At 40.2% G+C, this 14341-nt stretch overlaps 1 protein-coding gene across 2 annotated transcripts in view; it reads left to right on the top strand.

Moving 5' to 3' along the window:
* Positions 1-14341, top strand: part of SEMA3D (semaphorin 3D) — a 143758-nt gene that overhangs the window by 54100 nt on the left and 75317 nt on the right. For both annotated transcript variants that reach the window (XM_075081520.1, XM_075081521.1), the window contains one exon: positions 10436-10596. In XM_075081520.1, the coding sequence (XP_074937621.1) occupies positions 10436-10596 (161 nt within the window). The remainder of the gene's footprint in view (positions 1-10435; positions 10597-14341) is intronic.

The raw sequence follows: 14341 nt of genomic DNA, 5'->3' as shown, positions 1-14341 counted from the left end.
TTCAGAGCATGGGACAGGAAGATTATCTGGCCCATGTCACAGAGGGAACCCCGCTGCGGGGACAGGAACAAACAGTTACGTGTGGGGACAGCAAGCAGGAACGTCCTAATGCAAGTTTGCTGCCAACAGCGGAAATATCTGTTCCATTGACAGGTAAATCTGCTCACAGAGGTCCCTGCCCTTCGCCTCCTTTCCTGTGCAGGCACTCCTCCCACCACAGTCCCTTCAGCCCTGCCAAAAGCTGCCGTTGCTCCCTGGGCAGCAAGTCACACTGGTGAGCTGGTTATTGTTTCCCAGACCTGGTCTCACCTCCTTTACTGTATCTGCTCTGTCTCCTTGTCCATCTGGACCTGTCTTGGTTAAGCTGAGAAACCAGAAGAGCTTTTCGAAGCTAGTAATGAGGAAATATCCTTGCCCTCAGGGGAACTGTGGGAAGGGCGTTGAAGGACCATCAACACTTAAGAGATCTTATAAGCTCTCTCAGACTGTAGTTTCATGGCAGCCGAGCCAACATAACAGCGTGCTGTTTCTGGAAGGAGGACATGTCCCTCCCTGCTCCCTTCTCCCCAAACACACATATCCACTTCTTTCCCCACTCATCCGTTCCCAGATGCACGGACCTGCCCTTTCTCTTGCACCAGTGCCAGGTCTCATCAGTCCCTTTGGCAAGGACATATGCTATTAGTAGTTAGGACTATCTCTGTATCTTATTTAGCTTTACAGCCTGACCATACAGCTTGTGTGGGCTCAAGTCCAATGCTTGGGGTTGGAGAGAAGAATGGCCCCCACAGCTTCTTGCTATACACTCAGGGCTAGATCCTCAGCTTATAAAATTATTGCAGGTCCCAGTGGTTAAACTGAGGGTCTGGCTCCAAGTCTTGATGCAAGCGCAAGTGGGGTGTGTGTCTGTGGAGCATGCAGAGGGTGGGGAAGGGTGGGACATACAGCTACTGAATGCTTTCATAAAATCTGTGTTGCTCATAGACACTGGTTATGACTCATGCGTCGTATATAGTTGCACTAGTACGGAAATTGCAAATAGCAATGATAGGCAACAAATCGGGATTCTTCTGTCTGTAAGCTGGTTTTTTTAAGTCTTGAAAACAGAGGCACTAATGAAGTAACTGAGCAAGCAAATCTGTTTGGTATTAACTGTCCTTCGCACTGTCAACTCACCTTCTTCACGAGTAGCTCATGCTGCTCTGTATCTCTCCTAAGCCTGTTAGTACTGATATTAATGTATTTTCCAGGCCCATGATGTTTGACACTTTTATTACAATAGAGTTGTTCATGCCACTGCAGTTCAAGGTCTCTCATCTTTCAGCAAGAAAGCCTTGTCTACTTTTTTATGAACATTACACTCATTAGGAAGCCGGCAAATACATTTGAACCTGGTGAGAAAAATGTTAAAGTGGACATATTATTAAGACATCTGCCCATTTTAAAAACAATGTCTTTCGTGTACAACAGCTCAGCGTAGGTCAACAGCAGGCTCAGTGGAGGAAGTCCTGGTGTCAGATGTGCAGTCTGAGAAAGCAGGTCTGAATAAAGTGAGTCAGACTCCCAAAGAGATCTGTCAGCACCTACTGGTAGTGTCAGACCAGCTACTGAGCCAAAGCCAGGTTTCTGTAGCCAATTATACCTTGGATTCATTTAAGAAAACTTGCAGGTTTAAATCCTGGATATTTAAATTGTTTAAATCCACAACAAAATTCTCATTTGCTCTAAGTGTGAAACAAAGTCCACTTATCTTACTTCCTAAGGCTAGATTTTCATCAACAGAGCAAAAACTGAGTAAGGATTAAAAAATGTGTCCTGTTCTGTACAGCTGCTACTAGATAGTATGGGTGGAAGAAATAGCACAACCTGCTGTTGTTTTACCAGCCCACGTGGGCTGTAGGATGTAGCAAAGACCTCCTCCGCCTGTCCTCAAAGTGCCGTGTGCTTCTCCAAAGGATATCATGTGCTCAGAAGTTTCTCTGAAGATTCAGTTAGTAGAAAATTGCAGGTACAGGTGCTTGAAAATACTCTAGCCGTTTTTGCATCACTCTGAAGAAAGTCAAGTCTGAAATGAAGGGTTGGTGCTATTCTGAAGGCTAGTGCAATATAATGACAGTAATTTGTTTCAAAAGGAGGGATAGCACTGCATATAATTTTATGAAGCATACTTTGACAAAGGAAGAGCTATGTGCCTTAAAGCTCTAAATATAATCACCATGTTGCATTTTTAACACCTGGACATACTTGCATAGTGCAATACACATCTTCATCCAAGCAGGAAAGAACGAGTTCGCTGCTGCAGCATGAGCCCGCTGCTGCAGCATGGAGTGTGTTCTTCATGCAAGTTATTGCAAGTCCCAGATCCTTGAGATGGTTTTGATGCTAGACATCTACTAGGCACAACCTATTGTGAGTGCATTTTGTTTGTGTTGCCTGTTCTTCAGAGTGTGGACTTATCTCCACACTTGCTTCCCCATGGCTACGTCCTTCATAAGATTCATGCCTTTCTGATTATAGGTCATATGATTATGCACCTAAAGGTACCTGGAAGGTTTATGAGATGAGATGGCAGACTAGCTGGAGCAATAAAACTGAGTCACAATCAGTGAGTTTAACTCAGTTTTTTTTGAATAATCCAAACAAGATTTTGCCATTATTTCTACCTGAAGCCTATCATTGCTCTCTTGCTCTCCATTTATTTGATTGGCTGATAGATTGGGAGGGAAAAGAGGCTGGGAAATGGTTAACCAGGGTATGAATGAAATTACTTTATTTTGAGTTGTTCCAAGGCATTTAAAAATTGAAAGTCTGACTACAGAGTGTGGGAGTAGCTGAATTAATTTAAAGCTGCCTTTTCCTAGGGTTAGTAAATTTATAGGCTATTTGCCAATATGGGTCTAGTAAGGTGGGTTTTCAGAATAGCTTTAGGAATAGGTGAGTTTATAAGCCATCCTTCAGAACAGGGCCGAGTTTTTCTCTCAGCTGCTTGATGCACAAGTTGCTGGAGGATAATTTTAAAAGATAAGGCTACAGTGTGACTTCTAGTTAAGGTGATAGTTCCTCATCCATAAGGTTGAGAAGAAAACTGGTCTCTGTCTTCAGTAATGGCCAAAAATTTTACTCTGCTAGTTAAAAGGAAAGTCTTATGTTCTTTGTATCCCCTCACCATTGGGATACTTTAAAGGGAATTTGAAATAAGACTGAAGTGGAATAAAGCAGATTTCAGTCAAATAACTCCGATGCGTAACCTGTTACACGTGAGACTGGCTGCCAGGCTGAGGATCTGTGAGAGGTGAAGGGAAAAAAGCTAAGTTCAGTGCTAACAATTAAAAATAAGGAAATAGAGGTGATGGCGCTGCATGTTCTGCCTTACATTTAGAAAGGAGATTCGGTACTTCTTAGGTCCATTGATGTGCTAGGTATTCTTAATGGACAGGTTTGTGTGATGAGATGCCAAGAACTGTCTATGCATTACCAAACTCATATGCTTGCCAATCATTTATATTGAATCCCATTTGCAGTGCATCTTCTTCAGATATCCAGAGTACCATTTTAAAAAATAGGTGATTTAATTTTGCATTGGAAAAAACAGTGGGTTGACTTACTTTGGAAGTTTTGCAAGAAAGATAAATGACTTAGGAAAAGGGAACCTGTGCAAATCCATGGTCTTAGGTCTTTTTCAGAAGAACAGATGTTTCACTCAGATACATTGTGAGCTGTCCTGTCTAAAGTTAATTATTTGATTTGGCTCTGTGAAGTTTTTTAATTGGGCCTTTGCATTTTTTCACCTATAACAAGAAGTCACAAAGCAGTTTTTAATCAAGTTTGCAATAACAACACTTTACAAGTTATTTGTGCACCTGTTTCACTAGTCATATTTATTAAGTGGGTGTATTTTCGGTGGTGAGCACCTGCCTATTTTGTTTTACAGTATTACCATTTTTGTGGATTTAAAAAACACTGAGTCAAACAAAGACATGACTGTAGATTGATTATAACCCCTGGTTCTGAAATAGATTAACTAAATAATCTGCAGTAGTCTCAGTTCTGACCTTGCAGAAGCACCTCCTTTCAAGGGAGCTTTACTAAGACAAAAGCAAGTCAGGTCCCACAGCATGAGTTACTTTTTTGTTTTTTGTCTTTATGGGTGGAGTAGCCATTGTGAAGGTTGTCTGAAGACAAAATGATCTGTCCCTTCCCAATGAAAGATGTAAAAAACCTCTTGGCAGCACTGCACAGAGCGAGCTATTGCTTAGTTACCATTGTCTGTAAGCATGGTTTGAGAATCATAGCGCATAATGAGCTCTTTCAACTACTTATGATTTTTCTGGGTTCTAAAATACTGACAGATTTGACATCTATCAATAATTATTTGCAAACAGAGATGTGGCAAATATTTAGTTTGCTGATTGCTGAGCTGGCCTGTGGAAGTACCTGAAGCTTAAAGTGAAAATGCCCTGAAATGCCCTAAACCCTGCAGTAGACTGAATTTTGGACGAACTTTGAAAAAGTTAGCGTTCCAGTGTCACCTTCCTAGACTGTAACAGGAGTGAACAGAAGCACCTAACCCCAAAATATGTAGTGGAGTACACGGTGGTTTTGAGTACTACTCAGAATGAGAACCAAGATTTTTGACGTGATATTTTGCCAAGAAGTATTTTTTTTCTCTGTTCCCAGTAATCCATATCCTTTTGGAAAGGCCCTGCTGTGCCATGGTTAAGACGCTTTCCTCCAGGCCAAATAAAATTCATTGTATAGCAATGAAAGCCACATGACATGCACAACAAATCATCATTGTCCATGGTTCCATGGTGAGATGCAGATCAACAAAATGTAACTTGCTTCTTGCAATAAGTAGTAGAGATCGGTAGTAGGCTGGAACTATTCTCTTTGCCTTCATACAAATACATCTGGGATCAATTGGATCTTTTAAACTCAGAATACTTTAAGAAATAAGTAAATTGCTGTATTCATGCTATATTGACATTTCTTTATCCCAAAAGTTTAGTTGAGGATTCACACAATACCCATGTTAATTGTTATGGGTATTTCCCAGCACGTGAAAGGACTTGTTTCTATCTAGAGAAAAAGATGTGACATTTCTTTTCTACTGTATATAAAAGTTACAGAATTATACACATAAAACCTTTAAATTCAGAGTCCTTCAAAGGTGTCATTAGATGTAGCTGTTTTGAAACAGGTTGAGGAGTTCCTTTTCTGCCAGTTTATGCCTAGCCCATCATTACAACAATGTCTGTGACTGGCCACAAAGGCACTTCTGAGTCTCAACCAAGTGGTTCCAGATTGCTGCACGCTTACACCACACTGGAGCCGACGAATGGCAGCGTGGTTACCACATATGTGATTCAAGGCTAAGAAGTCTAAATATTCTGTATAAATGCAAATACATGTTACCAGAAGAGAATGACATTTTTTTTTCATTCAAAGCCTGTATGCTGTGGCTCCACTGCTGGAGGTTATTTAAGTGAGAAATGATCATGCTGTTGTGAGCCAAGTCCACCGAGATACTTTTCTAAATGAATAAAAAATGGTCACTATTCCAGCTTCTGCCACTCAGGAGGGAAATATTAACCCAGAAGGGGAGTTTGCTGAATATTCATTTAATTGCCACACTGGAAAAAAGTATTTAATTTTTAGTAAACCAGCAAATACTGAATAAACAAATAAACTGAATGCTGAACGTGTACTCATGCAAGACCATTCCTGTAACTAACTCTGTTTCTGTGTGTTGTGAGGTTGCTGTTTCTATGTTAGCCTGGCTACAGAGATGCAGTGATTCAAATCAACAGCTTTCCTTAAGCCTGAAAACCATTGGGCAAATGTGCTTTTCATAGTAAATTTTTCCAGTGTAAAAGCCTTGGTCATATTAAATATAACTCACTGTGAAGGGCAATATCAACCCATAAGATTGGATTGTTTTGCTTTTAAGGAGTGATTAATTTGGCTGTAATTTAATCCATTCTGTGTTAATGAAAAATTTTATTAGGCCATGTTTCAGTTTTAATCTTATCAGTGGCCATGTTCAGAGTCTTATTTACAACCTCTTTTCAATAGTTAGCAAATAACTGGCCAAAACTTATTCTTCACCGCTTTGCAGCTTGTGTTGTCACTTGCATCACTAAGAATCAGTACGCAATGCTGTCATTTCACCCTGGAACATTTTACAGATGTTTTCCTTATGGTGCAGTGCAACAAATGACTCTGCAAGGCACCAGGCAGGGCTCATTGCCACTTGGGTGTTTCAGTCATGAGAGAGTTTTTTCCCTCCCCGTTGTAGCTGTCCTAGGTGGCTCTCTACTGAGAAATACTAGAAGTGGTAAGCAGTAGATGACAAATGTCCTTTTGGGATGGTCACTACAGAGATCATTCCTTTCAGATAAGAAAGAAATGGTAAGTGGAGAGCAGCCTCAGTCATCTCCTTTCAGGTATGTGGAAAATCAGGTCTACACATCCTGGCAAGTGACATGCTTGCAAAGGCCCAAGGATTGCATGACTGTAGGCAATGAAAGTGCCCTAGAGCATTTGCACAAACGTATCATTTAACCTTACTCATATCAAATTCCTATGGCTGGAGATGAGAATGAATTTTCCCTCATATTCTGCATCTTAGTTACTCATGTCCCACAGGCGAGCACTGTGATACGACTGCAGGCTTGTCATCAGAAGACATTTAGAAGTAACAGAGGGTGATATGGATTGCTGAAATACAAAAGCCTGTGAAATTCACTAATCTCTCCTGTTTATTCCTGTTAATGCCTGTGAATGACTAATTACTAGATATTGTCATCCTGTACTCCTCCTATTCCCTCCATGCTGTGTACTAACCGGGAGAGAGAACTGTTAAACAGGGATTTAATCTAGACTGCAGAATTTATAAGGCATTTATTGCTATATACAGTGGATCAGATAATCTAGTAATGCAGCCAGCTCTTATGTCATGGGTGGAGAAGAGAAAGATGATTACTCAGAAATAATGGGCTCCAGCAATGCTCAGCTGATAAACAGTATTTTAGAGATCAACCAAGAAGAATTTGAGTAGCCCAAGGGAGCTAAAACCACCTGCTGTGCTGTGATCAGCATCGGAGAACCCTTTCCCAATAAACAGCTCCATCATATCCACAACCAAGAATTTCCCGTCAGAAAAAACAAGGGAGGAGGTTTGTACAGAGTATGACGTCTAACAAAGACACATCTACATCACACACAAAAACACTAGAGTTTCACTAGAAGCAGCTGCCCTGTAACAGAGAACCCAGTAATGATAAGTGTCAGAAGGAATATGTCTTTATTTCTTACTGGGTGAAAACACACTAGAGAAGTGAGCTAAGCTTCAGAACTTCTCTGTTTAGAGGGCTCTTTGTTTTCCTTCTTAAAGTTTGTATTTATTTATTACACTGGCTTGGCTATTCATCAGCTGTCTCTAGTGTAAGAAGTAGTTTGGATGGGACTTAGGTTTTTATAGTTAGTATGCTAATCATAAGTTGTTCCTAAGTGTCCTAAATGCTGTCAGTTAATGAGCAGGTCTTTTAAATTGTAACTAATCTAGAAAAAAAAAACCTGACATCTTTGTCTTCACAAAAGATACGTGAGAAAGGACAATGCTGGTGTAAGGCAGTGTAATGCTTAGCTTTGGATTTAATTTTTCAATGTGAAGTAAGATTTTTTTTCAAAGTACTGCCAAATAAATCTCATCTAGGGGAATAGGAGCTGCAATACAGGACGATTTGTTTTCACAGTGTACTGTAACAACATTCAGCAGTGAGCCAGTCAAACCCACACAATCTTAAATAGAACTGACGGAGCCAAAAAATAATTGTCATAATTAAATACCAGGTAGTCAGATTAATAATGATAAAATATTTCTTCTCCCACAGTGCTGTTTATTAGCCAGCAACAGGACTTAATCTTTGCTTTGCCTGTCACATGTTTTGTGAGAGACCTTGGAGAAAAAAAGTTTGGTTTGGTTTTTTTGGTCTTTATTTTGTCCAGGAGTTACTCTGCAAAACACTGGCCCTGATTTTCATCATGATCAGGAAGTGTAAATAAGTTGTACTCTAAGTCTGGCCTCTCTAGCAGGAAGGCTACATTGTCCATCCGGTGCCAGGAAGGTGGAAATACCCTTAATTTTATGATCAGTTAAATACAGGATTTGCCACTCTGTCAGAAGATTTCAGAATAGTTTAACTTGGAGAGTTTGCTTGTGGAAGAACTGATTCACATGTTTATTTTTGTTCCCCCCAAATGAATGACTACCCAACAAGACTAAACTCTCGTTGTGCTCTTTTCTATATGTTGCTTGTGTCCTCATCCAGAATTATGTCCGCGGAGTATTCATCAAGCAAAAGGTTACAGACTTTTTACTTTACAGCCTTTTAGCTTTCTTACAAGAGAAGCATAGATTCTTTGATTAGTTACACAGAGAAACATGTTTTCCTTAATTACCTTTTGAAAAAGATTGGAAGCCACTGTTAAATCATGGCAAAATATAAGTGTCAAATTTGTGCTTTTAATAGGGAAAACTTCCTCTGCAGAGAGGGCAAGGATGCAGGAACAGCCACCCTTTGCCACCTCTGTAAGGAAAGTGAAGACCTCAGGATCTTAGAGGTGTTGCTACTGGATGCTCCCCTTAATATGCCTCTATACTTCTTTCATTTCAGTACTATGCCCTAGGGACACACTTCTCCTCAATGGCTGTTGATTCAGATCTCAATTCTCAACTGAAAGGATAGTAACTGGAAATCTAGCTGTAATTATTCTCTATACTGCCACCAGAATTTAATATTAGGCAATGGACAAATTGAACCTTATATCAAACTTTCTATACACTTCATGGTTGTTACCTCCTTCCAGGTCTTCTCAACTATATATGCAGCTTAACATCCAAGTGGAAATCAGTTACGAGTGGGGTCCCTCAAGGGTCCGTACTCTGGACTGGGGTTATTTAATATCTTCATCATTGACATACTGGGATTGAGTGCATCCTCACTGAGTTTGTGGATGACACCAAGCTGAGTGGTGCAGATGATAAGCTTGAGGGAAGGGATGCAATCCTCATTTAGTTGGACTAAATGACCTTTGAAGGTCTCTTGACAGGCTGGAGGAGTCGTCCCATGCAAACCATGTGAAGTTCAACCAGGCCAAGTGCAAGAACCTGCACCTGGATCAGGGCAATCCTCAATATCAACACAGACTGGGTTATGAACAGATTGAAAGCAGCCCTGCAGAGAAGGACTTGGGGATACTGGTGGCTGAAAAATTGGATATGAGGCAGCAATGTGTGCTTGCAACCCAGAAAGCCAGTCATATTCTGGGCTCTACCAACAGAAGCATGGCCAGCAGGTCCAGGGAGGTGATTCGGCCCCTCTACGCTGCTTTCATGAGAACCCACCTACAGTACTACATCCTGTTCCGGGGTCCCCAGTAAAAGAAAGATGTGGACCTGTTAAGTGTGGGTCCAGAAGAGGGCTGTGAAAATGACCAGAGGGCTGGAACACCTCTCCTATGAGGAAAGGCTGAGAGAGTTGGGGTTGTTCAGCCTGGAGAAAAGAAGGCTCCAGGGAGACCTTATTCTGGCCTTTCAATATGTAAAGGGAGCTTATAAACCCTGTTTACCAGGGCCTTTAGTGACAGGACAAGGGACAATGCTTTTAAACATTAAAAGTGTAGATTGAAATTGGATATAAGGAAGAAATCTTTATGATGAGGGTGGTGAGACACTGGAACAGGTTGCTCAGAGAAGTTGTGGATGCTCCATCACTAGAAGTGTTCAAGGTCAGGCTGGACGGGGCTTTGAGCAACCTGATGTAGTGAAAGATGTCCCTGCAGGGGGGTTGGACTGGATGATCGTTGAACGTCCCTTCCAACTCAAACCATTCGATGAGTCTATGATACCTACCATATCTAACCATGGTTTCCTGCTCCTAAGTATTTGCTGGCATTGACCTTCTTTGCTGCTTTTCATGTAAAGCGCCAAATCTTGTGAGATATTGACTCTTCATCATGTGTATCCATGATATGATTATATAAAAATACATTAGTTTTCTCCCAACGAAGGAAATCTATAGCACATATTTTGCAAAGTTTTGGGGGTTTTGTTTCTAGATTCTGTCAAATTTCTGAGTCCTTTATGTCATAAAGATAATTTATTAAGAAAATCTCATACAGAAAAATGTTTTGTGACAGTAAATATTACCCCATTTGGAAGTAAAAAAAAAAAAAAAACCAACAAAGAAAACCAAGGTTAACAGGAATTCTATTATTGAAAGACATTCTATTATTGAAAGACCCTTGAAAGACATGCTCGAAGACTGCAGTTGTACAGCATACTCCACGCTGGTTGCATATATTTATAAAAGCCATCAATGAGTCATATGTAAACATTTTGATTATAAAGATTTTCTTCATTTTCCCACAGACTTGCTGCTTTCAAACAGCTGCATCCCATTCCTGGGCTCAACAGAGGGGCTTGATTTTCGAACCCTGCTGCTAGATGAGGAGAGGGGCCGGCTGCTAATCGGGGCTAAAGACCACATCTTCCTGCTCAACTTGGTTGATTTAAACAAAAATGTAAAAAAGGTCAGTTTATTTTCCAGAGTTCACCTCATAAGTTCAATTTTGTTCCTTTTTATCTTCCTTTATTTTTTCCCTTCACTGGGTAACTGGCAGATTCATTGTGCAATGCTGTGTACTAGGATTCGATAACCTCACCTCCCATAATTATAAAGGTTATCTGCAATCAATTGAATTTCTCACACTATATGATTTCCTGTGAGACTGATTGTCCTGCAGGAGATCAGCTACCTCGAGTAGCCCTGCAGTGCATGAAAGTAGCATCAAAATATCAGCTAATAGGTAAAAATGCAACTCAGAATATTTTCTTCTCGGTTTCTCTGGTCATGGTCACCCTCCTCAAATAAAAGCATTTGAAAGAAGATAACTGAAGACAGCTCTCTCCTTGCTTCCTGGCATCACTGGGATTACTTTACTGTGATATTAAACAGAACTGATGTGATTTGGATGGTTTAAATTATAGTAAAAATGTTAGTGGCAATTTTAACATTAACATTTGTATTAATATCTAGAATTACTAGTGATAGCAGAAGCTTCCACTGGGATCTGCTGTACTCCCTTGCTCATGCCCTGTGACAATGTGTTAACTCCAGATAATAAGATGGCAATTTAGGCTTCAGTATTTCCAGCAGACATGACAAACTGGAGCTTTTGTAAGCACAATTGACTACATGTAAAAACCAGATGCCTGCACAGGGGTGCACATGAAAACTGCTTTCCTGCCTGTTCCAGATATGCTACTTACCAAAGAAAATTTAAATTCTCAGCTGTGTTAGATATTTTCTTTAAGCACCAGCAGGAGGTTTTAAATTACTATGTTCTGCTGTAAGCTCTGAAGAGGTAACTGACCCTGAATTAATACAACAGCAACGCAGTGGCTTAACAAGTGTATCAGGAGACTATTTTGCCCCACATGTTTGAGCTCAACACTTGCTGTCATTGTATACAAGAGATACAGTACCAGGCTGAGTATCTTATTTCTTATTTTGACTCCTGCAATGCTCCATATGCCAGTTTCTTTAAAACTCAGATTCTGAGCATTTCCCTGGGATGCTTTACCAAACACTTAACTTGCATCTGCCGTCTCAGTAGTTTACTCAAAAACTAGCACCTCCTCAGGATATTGCATTAATAACAGCATTATTCACATTGGAGATTTCCAGACTACAGATTGATTTCTGGCATAGGCTTTCTGGAGAAAACAAATTTTGTTTGTGTGAAAAACAGGTTTCTGTTTCTGTGGGATGCTGGTTGCCTCCTGAGAGATGCTGAGCGCTGTCGCCTCCCATTATGTTCATCAGGGCTTGACTAGTTCAGAGCTTTCTGGAGGCGGTAGCACCCTGCATGATCCTCCCCTCCATCCAAGCTAGTAACATTTTCCCTTTAGCCAAACCACCACTGATCGTTATGGATGTTGTGCTTTCCAAGAAGAGCAGAACACAGACTGAGCCAGGAGAATTAGTGTGCAATGACAGTGCCATTTAATGGAGATATTGTAGAGCAAAGACTCACTTTATATTGGAATGAAAATTTGCATTTAGTAAGCTGAATAGAGAATGTATGGCTACGTATCTGTGGTAACCTGAAAGAAGGGAATAAAATTCATAGCCACTTGAATATCTGGACTAAAGAAATGATTGTCTGAAGGTTCAAATGCTTCTAATTCTTAGTTTAACCATTCAGGTCATCTTTAACTTTTCAGACAAAACACTGAGGAAAAGTATATTTAAATAGCTAAAACAGACTGAAAAGCTCTGCAAAGCATCCTGGTGTGCTGATTTCCAAGATCTCCATGGGCATTCAGCAACTTTATAAACTTGTCCTTTTAGTAAATGCCCAAGTTACATGAGATGATATCACACGAGCGTTTATCTTTGTTTCCTCTGTGCTGGGCTGGTAGAAACGTGTCTGGGGAGGGAAGAGCTGAGACAAACGAAGTTGCATGAGAGGTTGTATAAATCCCAGTCACTGACGAGGTTTCGATGCTAAAGGATACTCTCCAGTAGCAGCGAAGTGTCAGAAAGGAGCGTTTGCCGGCGCTGTGTTTAGGCTGACCGTGGTTTGGGTTGGCGCCAGGCCAGGCAGCTCGCTTCCAGGCTTTCCCGGTGTGAGGAAACCACACATGTCGGAACTACAAGGGTCTGAAGTGTGTCCTTTGTACTCCTCTGGAGTAAGAGTTGTCTGGAAAAAAAAAAATATCTGCTTATAAGCAGCCACTAAAATGAGAAGTAATTGATTAGAGTATTGAGTTTCTGCATATAAATTATGTGCTTATTAATGACTTTGAGGGAGGAGGATTAAAGACAGCAAGTTGACGGGGGTAAGAGGTGTGAGAGCTTTGAAACTAGAATGCAAGACTGCATAGTTTGGGCTTTTCTTTCTTTAACACAAAACTGAACAAGAACTGTAGAATGCTCTATGCTGGGTAGACTCAGATCACTTTAAAAAAGCTCTCAACTTCAGATAATTTTTATATTAGGAAGTGCTGACACACCAAAGAGCCAAATCAGGATTCTCAACAATTTACTCTCAGAAAACCCTCATCTGCTGATATAATTACTTGGCAAGATTATAATGTAGAGTCTGAGGCTCTATATTCAGATATTTCTGGAATAATATTCAAGGAAACATCAATGAATTGTACCCTTTTATCTTATTTAACATACACATATATATCATTTAATAACTTCCTTTTTACAACCTAATTATTTGTCTAAATAAGTTAATTTAACTTACATATATTAAGTTATGGCTTTATTTCCTGGTATATTTTTCCTGATGAAATACATCAATAGTTCTTCTAGAGTTCCAATTTCTTAAATCATTGTAGTTTTTATTCAATTTATTGTGTAATTGCTTGAAAACTTCCTTAGCTGGCAGCTTGAAAAAATCCATCCAGTTTCCAGTGCTTCCAAACGTTATTATAAAATAACAATAAGGACCATAGGATAATAGAAAAGTCCTCCAGAATGAAAGACAAATGCAGGAGGCTAATATGGTTGCACTCTACAAATGTTTAAAGCATAGCAAAGGATAATCATCCTTCTGTAGCAGGGATATAATTCTATGAACTTGTCCTGAATAGAAGCCTCTAGCTCCTATTGCAGGAATAGCATTATCAAGTGCCTTATTCTTTTCTTGAAAGACCTTTAGATGCCTGACAAGTGTTGCAAGCTATTTATAAACTGAGGGATTTGGAGTTCCTTCCTATGAGGAAAATCAAGGTGTTTGGCAAAAAAAAAAAAAAAGCAGAAAAGAGCAGCAACCTACATTTATCAAGGCACTGCAAATGTGGACAATAAATCTGAAGACAACTATGCCTCAACTAGTAAAAGTGCAGGGTAAAACACAAAAACATCTTTAATAGCATGAGAGGCTGGAAAGCTGGAGAAGTTCTATAGGAACCCTAAGCTCTGGGATCCTGCTGGAAAGATTACTTTGGTACATAGAATTTTCTTGCGAGTATACCTAAAGCCTTTGTTATTCAACTCCTTAAACTAAATAAATGCTAAATAAAAAATGTTGTCATCTGGGTAAACAATTATAAAATAGCTGCAAAGAGATGATGCGTCTTTCTGTAAGTCCTGTGTTCTCGACCAGTGCAAGCGGGGTTATATGTCAGCACTATTATCACTGCGTAATCCACAGTGCGACCCGCCCATCTCTGCAGGAATAGGAATGCTATCAAGGGCTGACAAGCTTTTGAAAAGCTGCCAACCCGCAGGAGCTGTCAATGCTAGAAGACACAGCC

This window comes from Phalacrocorax aristotelis, chromosome 1 (genome assembly GCF_949628215.1).
Source record: "Phalacrocorax aristotelis chromosome 1, bGulAri2.1, whole genome shotgun sequence".
NCBI lineage: Eukaryota > Metazoa > Chordata > Aves > Suliformes > Phalacrocoracidae > Phalacrocorax > Phalacrocorax aristotelis.
Note: the sequence above shows the minus strand (reverse complement) of the source record. Positions and strands in the feature narration are given on the sequence as shown.